The following is a 9,186-nucleotide window of genomic DNA, read 5'->3' on the forward strand; positions in this document are numbered from 1 at the left end:
TTCAGTGTGGAGGTGGAGGAACTGCATGAACACGCATATTTGCTTAAACTTAGCTATCATAAGGTCGCGGGTGAGCAAAGAAATTAGAAAAGAAAAAAGAAAGCGACTTAGTTATTGTCTCTGAATGAAGCTGACGTAATTTATTGTAAATTATTTACCTATATAGACTTGAAATTTGGCATACTTATGTTAATCTGCTGACAAATACAATAATCTGGCAGTGAAATTCTGAAATCCAGCCAGGATCGTCCCCGCAGGATCCCACAACGGTTAATGGCATCGACTTGAAATTTAGTACGGAAATGTAGTTTGGATGACAATGCAAGTACAGTCAACAAAAAGGACAGTCAGCAGAAAAAGCTTGTATTATTGTATAAAAATGATTTTTTTAACAGAAGCTTATTATGTAAACAGATGATGCCATTGGCTATATCAAGGAAGGTCCTGTAAACCAAACAATAAACCACACCAGCCGGCGACATTGACCTGCCGACCAGAGACCCACAAGATACGATGATATACTGGATCCGAGCTTACTCCAGATTTACTAAGTTTGATCCGAAAAATTTTACGGTGGAAGGAAAGTTTATAAAGGTACGCAAACACTTTTGCTAAAAGCTACTTGAGAATACACTGCGGTCCATATCATGAACTACAAGTCGACGCACGTAAAAAGAGCTCTGGGTGGCTAGTGGAGGGGATACGTTTGCTCATCTGTCAGTCAACTAACAAGCCAATGGCATGACGGCCGCGCGCGCTCCTATGCCCCCTCCCGCGTCCCCACTGCTCCGCCGCCAATTTGGTCCGAATTTCGCTCACTGCGCAGTATATATATCGCCAGGAAATCTTTTTACGTGCGTTGATTTGTACCGTACTTGCTAGATACGTACCCCACAATCATAGCATACTTTAGTGTGCGTAGCGTTGTTTGCTAAATAAAGCAGCAAAATAAATAACAGCAGGTAAATTTAGTTTCATCTCCCTTGCTACGGCTTGGATCTAATTAGATCCAAGCCAAGCAAGATACAATACCAGCAACCAGGGGTATTGCAGATGTTTATGGGCGGTGGTGATCTCTTACCATCAGGAGACCCACTTGCTCGTTGCCAACCAGTCGAATAAAAAGAAAAAAAACGTGATAAATACTTATCCTGAATTTTTTCAAATTTTTCCACCCACCGGTTTAGATTTTAGAAATTTTGCACTTTAAAGATGAATATTTCGCAAACAAATCACTAAAGCGAAAAATTAAAAGACCTATCAACGATACCCCACACCACATGGGTTGGATGAGAAAAAAAAACACACCCACTTTACGTCAATGAATTACCCCTCATTTTTACATTTTTTTATTATACCATTTTGTCGGCATAGTTTACATATATATCCGTGCAAAATTACAGCTTTCTAGCATTGATAATCCCTGAGCAAAGCCGCGGACGGACGGACAGACAGACAGACATACATGGCGAAACTATAAGGGTTCCGTTTTTGCCATTTTGGCTCCGGAACCCTAAAAAGCAATTTTCTTGACGTCTTGTTTTCTATCTGTCTCTACTATAACTTAAAATGTAAATATGTATGTGCAATAATGTGCATTGTACACTTCTTTTCCTTTTTATCACGGAGGTAATTTGTGCGGTATATCATGCATAAATTATAAGTACTTACAACGTTTTGCAGAATAATGTATTACTTAGTGAAAGATACAAACTTTTCATCGAGAACGCGACTGGCTACAATCAGAGATGGCATGTCTGCATCCTTGTCAAGGAGAACATTACTGCCATCGCCTACGGATACTTGACAGTTGAAGGAGGTAACATAATCATATAAAATATGTACTTATAAAACTGCCTTTCTCTTTTTTATTTTCTTTAACGACCAGATAGCCAAGTGGTCAGACCTGACTATGAAGCTTGAGGTCCCGGAATTGAAAATACAAACTGAAATATAGATGCACAGAAAAAACAGAAAAATAAGACCATCACTGGGAATCGAACCCAGGTCCTCGGTAATCCGTACCGCGTGCTATACCGCTACACCACTGATGGTCAACGGTACCGACACGAATTTCCCTATGCACCTAATATCTCAGCTTGTGTTTCTTACTTAGTCACTTAAGCAGCGACGCTAGCGACATCTATGCCGTAAGCCCTCAAACTTTTTCGGCATCGGCTTTTTTTGAGGTCCCGGGTTCGATTCCTGGTCGGGGCAGATATTTTTATGAATAATATACAAATGGTTGTTATCGGGTCTTGGACTCATATATGTATTTATCTTTATAAGTACTTTTATCCGTTGCCTAGTACCCATAGTAGAAAGTATGCTTAGTTTGGGACTAGGTCACATTGATGTCAATTCTCCCATGATATTTTTTATGTTTTATTTAATCTTCAATGTTTCACTGTTTTTCGGATAATAATCAATCAATCTCTGGAAAGGCTGGCAACGCACCTGTGATAACCCTCATGTTGCGCGTGTTTATGGGAGGCGGTGATTGCTCCCTATTAGGTGACCCGCATGCTCGTTTCCCCCTCTTACATAAAAATAAGTACCTGGGAGACCAAAATAGTTAGCCAAGAGATAAGATCAAGCTAGATCGATTTTTCATCCCGAAAACCCCTACATATCAAATTTCATCGAAATCGTTGGAGTCGTTTCCGAGATCCCCGAAATATATATATATATACACAATAATTGCTTGTTTAAAGATATTATTAGAAAAATCGATAGATATAACTTCAAACACAAAGTCATAAAGACAAAATCACATTAAATTGTGTCCTATTTAATAATTAATTATGTGGTTTCAACCTTCGCCTGACTTCTTATATGCAATCAGCCGAAAGCCCCCCCCCACAGTTGCCCTTACTCTCGCGATGTCATTGGCCCACCTAGTCCACCAGTTGCCCTCAACTCTCGCGATGTCATCGGCCCACCTAGTCCTCCAGTTGCCCTCAACTCTCGCGATGTCATCGGCCCACCTAGTCCTCCAGTTGCCTTCAACTCTGGCGATGTCATCGGCCCACCTAGTCCTCCAGTTGCCTTCAACTCTGGCGATGTCATCGGCCCACCTAGTCCTCCAGTCCCCCTCAACTCTCGCGATGTCATCGGCCCACCTAGTCTTCCAGTTGCTCTCAACTCTCGCGATGTCATCGGCCCACCTACCGTAAAACGAGGCTTCTTTGCTCCTCACTGGGTAACTATGCTCCAGTTCTGTATTTTGTTTAAATGTCTTGCAGGTCGAAGTTCCGGTACCCGATACACTTCCCAATAAAGTGACAACACTGAACTTCAATTTTTGCTTCGATATTTTCTTTTCTTTTCCTGTCAGACGCCGTACAGTGATAATACAGAGTGTAATGATAATGATGGGGTAAAAATACACCAAACGCCTCCTAGTACGAATTATGAATGAAATTAAATTCAGTAGCATAGTTACCCAAACGCCGGTTAACATTAGTCCTAAATTAAAGTTTTAATATATATACATATATTAAAACAACATTATGACGTAGTTTAAGCAAGCCAGCATGATAGTAGGGGTGATCTACTTTACATAAATACATATATGAACATACCACAGCATAATAATTTTTAAGATTATACAAAGATTTCGAAATTTGGAGCAAAATTCGGTGCAAAGTAGCCTCGTTTTACCGGTAGTCCTCCAGTTGCCCTCAACTCTCGCGATGTCATCGGCCCACCTAGTCCTCCAGTTGCCCTCAACTCTCGCGATGTCATCGGCCCACCTAGTCCTCCAGTTGCTCACAACTCTCGCGTTATCATCGGCCCACCTAGTCCTCCAGTTGCCCTCAACTCTCGCGATGTCATCGGCCCACCTAGTCCTCCAGTTGCTCACAACTCTCGCGTTATCATCGGCCCACCTAGTCCTCCAGTTGCCTTCAACTCTGGCGATGTCATCGGCACACCTAGTCCTCCAGTTGCCCTCAACTCTCGCGATGTCATCGGCCCACCTAGTCTTCCAGTTGCTCTCAACTCTCGCGATGTCATCGGCCCACCTAGTCCTCCAGTTGCCCTCAACTCTCGCGATGTCATCGGCCCAGTACTCCAGTTGCCCTCAACTCTCGCGATGTCATCGGCCCACCTAGTGGAGGGCTGCCAACGCTCCACTTCCTCAGTAAAATCAATCATACAATTTTATCTACAGACCCAGATAAGTCACACTATCAGGAGGAGAAGCCTGATGATGAAGATTTACAATTAAAACCAGATAGAAAAGGAAGAAACCAGGATCCGCTAGCGCTTATCATAGCTGGTAGCGTGAGCGTCATAATGGTATTAATCACAATCATAGGAGTTACTGTGTACAAAAGACAGAAGAGTTCAAACGTCATTGTGAAGTACTGGATGAAGAAAATTGTAGTTGAAAAACCTCTAGTCCCGGACTCCGATGGCTTGGTAAGAAACTTTATAAACTATTCCCTTATTAATAGTTAAAAGAAAGAAGGACAGAGAAAAAAAAACAACTTATTGACACAAATGCACAAAAAGTAACTATGTAAATAAACAACATATTAAGTTTTGAACATGAAACTACCGTGAGACTCACTCATATTAAATATAATGACCCGGATAACTCACCGTTCTTTGAGTGCGCGTGTTGCAGCAGCCGCTGAGTCGCGTTGCTCCGAAGACGAAGGGCTACGGATTAGCCCGAAACATGTCGAGTTAAACTCGATTTAAGACGTGAGTTATCCGGGTCAGTATATTTAATATGAACATATTAAGTTCGTGACAATAGGATGTCGGCCACAGAATATATTATTGATGTCGGCGTCAGCATAAGCCACTGGCCCCATAATACTACGAAGTGCAAAATTGCAAAATTCGAACTTCGTATCTTACCGTCCTCCTGACGCTAATATTATTTAATACGAGAGTGACAGAGACGGTATGATACGAAATTTGATTTTTCGAATTTCGTAGTAGCCCCCTGGTGCCGATTAGAGAGGCCAAGAGAGAGAGATAATTATATTCAAGTCCATTTTGCCGATGTCAAGTTTAAAGTTCATTTATTTAAGACAATACAAGGTTATCCATAACAACGTTGGTTTAGTATGTATGAAATGATAGTTAATGCCTATGTTAGTTAGTGCCAAGGGCTCAAATTAACAATTAGCACAAATAAATATTTTTCAATAGACAAAGGAATATTTATTGGTCAAAAAAGATTTTTTTTACAAAAAAGTAAAACCGACTCAAAAAAAAAAACAAAAAATGGAACCGACTACAAAACCCTTAAAATATTTTTCTAGGTACATACTCGTAGGTCGATTTTACTTTATTGTTAAAAAAATCTTGTCAAATCGTATTCAAACTATTGAATCCAAACAATTAGGCTGCACTGACCCGTTAAAAAAATTCAACGGCTCAACTCACTTTTAAAAGTCCTGACTATTAATCGTAATTTGAACCGTTGAAACGTCCGAAAAGATCAGAATTAAGCTAGAAATACACTGACGGCGGAGGCGGAGCGGTGCAGCGCATTTGTAATATTCGATCTAACGTAAAAGAGGCCACACATAATACCGCGCCACGCTTATTTGCCGCGCGTTATTCTGTGTGGCGGTACCTACCACCTCCGTGCCGCGCCGCACCGTCCGCCTCCGCCATCTGTCAGTATGTTTCTAGCTTTAGTGGACTGTTCCGGCTAATTCCGATGTTTTCGGAAGATCTTTCTCAAAGGTGTGTGCGTTCATGACGGTAGCGCCCCCGCACTGCAGCGCACTAGCTCAAGTCACTTACGTTTCATTTTTGTAATTTTCCAAATGCCTCACGAGAGCCAAAGTAGCATTTTTATTTTTAGTCTTTGACTTCTTGAAATGTTTCTAAACTTTCAGCTCATGCCAATAGTAAAGATAGAAAAGGTAAGGCTAACGCAAACGGGGATCGAAGGGAATGACTACACGTTGATGTCAGAGTACCAGCTACCGGTGGACACACAATGGGAAATCCTGAGGAGTCGGATGTCTTTCACTGGCAAAGTGCTTGGAGAAGGAGAGTTCGGGAAAGTTGTGGAAGCGGAGTGTGATGGGATAGTCACTGCGGATGTGAAGACTGTGGTAGCTGTGAAGAAATTGAAAGGTTAGAAAATAATTTACCAGAAACGTATCATCATCATCTCGTCCAACAATGTCCCACAAAGGCTGAAAACCCACTTAATTGCAGAGTGACCATGCACTTACTTTAATACTTTTGGTTTTCAACAGTCAAAAAACTTTAATCTCACTAATACTGGTATGATATACTCGTAGTAGCCTTAACTAACCGAATCCGGTAGGGTTGGTCCTGTTCTTATCTCTATGGGATGTAGACTACTGTAGTAGTATTAAGTCTATCTTTATTCTGTATTGTGTTCTTTCGAGCGAGCTATGGAGAGAGCTATGCTCGGGGTTTCTCTACGGGATCGAATCAGAAATGAGGAGAGATACGTAGAAAAACAAGGGTCACCGACATAGCCAAGCGAATTAGCTCGTTGATGCGGCAATGGGCAGGCCATATAGCACGGAGAACAGATGGCCGTTGGGGTCGAAAAGTATCGGCCACGATCGGCAAGCGCAGCGTAGGACGTCCACCAACGAGGTGGACGGATGACCTGGTTAAAGCCGCGGTTTCACGGTGGATGCCGCTGCCAACCGAAGCGACTGACGGTCTATAGGGGAGGTCTATGTCCAACAGTGGACGTCCTACGGCTGAGATGATGATGATGATGATGGGTTTCTTTCAGAGGATCATTCCGACGCTGATGTAACCGCGCTGGTGTCAGAGATGGAGATAATGAAGAAAATTGGCAAGCACGAGAATATCATAAGCTTATTAGGTTGCTGCACACAGGACGGGCCCTTCTATGTCATCGTAGAGTACGCAAGCAACGGGTGTCTACGAGAGTACTTAAAGAAGCACAAACCGAACAAAAAGTATAGTACCAACTTAGCTAAATTAAAAATAAATATAAATAACACGAGACAATTTACCTAGTCCCAAAGAAAGCGAAGCTTGTGTTATAGGTACTAGGTAGAGCAACGGATATTATATGATATACTTCTACGAATAATAATTCTCTTATTCGTAGATATGTTTCTTCACTAATTGGAAAAATGTGTTGAGATAAATGTCAAAGAATAATGTATTTGTTTAAAAACCACCATATTTTTAATCCTGTCTAATATTATACCAACAATAAAACTAGCTACATACCTATTTAATTAAAATTTGTCAAACCCTAAAATCAGTCCCCTGACAAGTCCCCAGCCCAGAATTTGATAAGTACCAGATAATATTAGCCATGGGTTACAATTTAGCAAGATTTCTCTATTGAACTTAAAAAGATCGATGATAATAATAGCATTTCAAGTATTATTTCACTTAATATGCATGTCTTTTTATTAACATTTTAAAACCAACATTGTTCCAAGAGTACAGAAACAGTAGGTACCCTGTTGCCTGATTATGATTAATATAAAAATAATTAATAATATTATCATTTGTGCATACATTTATATAGGTTTATACCTACACACTAAACAACACTGTAGTTATGGTGCAAAACCATTTTTACCCGACTGCAAGACAAAGTTGCCAGAGGACTATTCAAATTTTCCAATTAGTGCAGGTTTTGCAGGTGGTAGGACCTTGTGCAAGGTCCGCCCGGATTGCTACCACCATCTTGCTCGCTAATCCTGCCGTGAAGCAGCAGTGCTTGCACTGTTGTGTTTCGGTGTGGAGAGTAAGACAGCCGGTGAAATTACTGGCACTTGAGGTATCCTTTCTTAGGCCTCTAGGTTGGCAACGCATCTGCAATCCCCCTGGTATTGCAGGTGTCTATGGGCGGTGGTGATCTCTTACCATCAGGAGACCCACTTGCTCGTTTGCCATCCAGTCAAATAAAAAAAAAAGTGTAGAAATACCCATGCATTTTTAAATAAATGTTAAACATCGAAGACTAAACAAAATTCTTATTTTCAATACAAATATTTTCCCCGATCGAGGTACGAAGTCGGGACCTAAGTCTTTGTAGTAAGGTTCAAACACTTGGCTATCCTCGTTAAAGTAGGCTGGCTTACTCAACCTGTAGGAAGGTATTAAATATCGAAAGCACTGCTGCTTACCGTTTAATATAACTTACCTTTGCTTTTTTTACTACCTTTCATGAGAATTGTACTCGAAATATAATTTATATGTTGAAAAAAAAAAACTTACTGCCAAGTCTCTTGCGCAACTTTCTTGTTGGCAATGATGATCTTTCTGAAAGCGCTGGTTGTATAAAAAGTCGCATGTTAAAGAGCCCTTAGCGGTCTGCTTGTAACTAATAGACGTTTTGATTTTGAAACTAAAGTCCTGGTGCAGGGCAAGCCCACGTTGCCCTCCGTCATTATAACTTCAGAATTGTATGGTTTAAATATCCTTCAGTGGTTTTGATGCTAATTTGTTTATTGACAGAAACAACTCCAACGAAAATCTGCTGCTCAACAAACGACTGACGCAAAGAGACCTTATGGAATTTTCACTGCAAGTGGCAAAAGGGATGGAATACCTGGCATCTCGTGGCGTAAGTATCTACCTTGAAAACCAATGAGCTACCTTATCGTTGTTAGTTAATCAATTCTTTATAGACAGACACCATTCTCTGTCACACACTTCTTATGGTTGCTTTAGTATAGTATAGTGATACACTTGCCAAGCGGCCAATAGAGACCGGTGGAGGAGGATCGCGAAGGCAGCGACCGCAGTGATGGGTGATGCCTCATGTCCAAGACCCTGTATCAAGAGTTTCCGATTTAGAAGAAGCTAATGAAGTGTTATAGTCATACTTGTTTAAGGCCATGTTTTTGGCCGGATGCTGCACTTCGTGAAGAAAGCAAGCCGCTTTGCACAGTGATAGTACAGACTAAACTGAGTGATTTGACTCGCAGCAGCGGAAGTTTCACCCCTTAGGACAGAGATGGCGCCACTTCTTTAAAAATATTTCAAAAAATTCTACAAGCTAAAGTAATAAACCGATTTCAATGTTTAATATTTCAAATGAGAGCCTATTATATACGTTACTTATAAAAAAATACAAAAAAATATTTACAAAAAACTTTTGTCAAAAACGCCATCTTAAGTTTTTTTTTCTTACCTGATTTGTAGTTTTTACTTGATTGCTTAAAAAAACTGTAT

At 40.8% G+C, this 9,186-nt stretch overlaps 1 protein-coding gene across 1 annotated transcript; it reads left to right on the forward strand.

Annotated features, from left to right (window-relative positions):
- The first annotated feature begins 507 nt into the window (after positions 1-507).
- Positions 508-8,766, forward strand: LOC141431353 (fibroblast growth factor receptor homolog 2-like). Its single transcript, XM_074092505.1, has 7 exons — positions 508-594; positions 1,684-1,819; positions 4,175-4,425; positions 5,868-6,111; positions 6,755-6,944; positions 8,467-8,575; positions 8,719-8,766. The coding sequence occupies exons 1-7, from the start codon at positions 514-516 to the stop codon at positions 8,764-8,766; spliced, it is 1,059 nt and encodes a 352-aa protein (XP_073948606.1). The 5' UTR covers positions 508-513.
- Positions 8,767-9,186: the final 420 nt, after the last annotated feature.

Source organism: Choristoneura fumiferana, chromosome 9 (genome assembly GCF_025370935.1).
Source record: "Choristoneura fumiferana chromosome 9, NRCan_CFum_1, whole genome shotgun sequence".
NCBI classification, from domain to species: Eukaryota; Metazoa; Arthropoda; class Insecta; order Lepidoptera; family Tortricidae; genus Choristoneura; species Choristoneura fumiferana.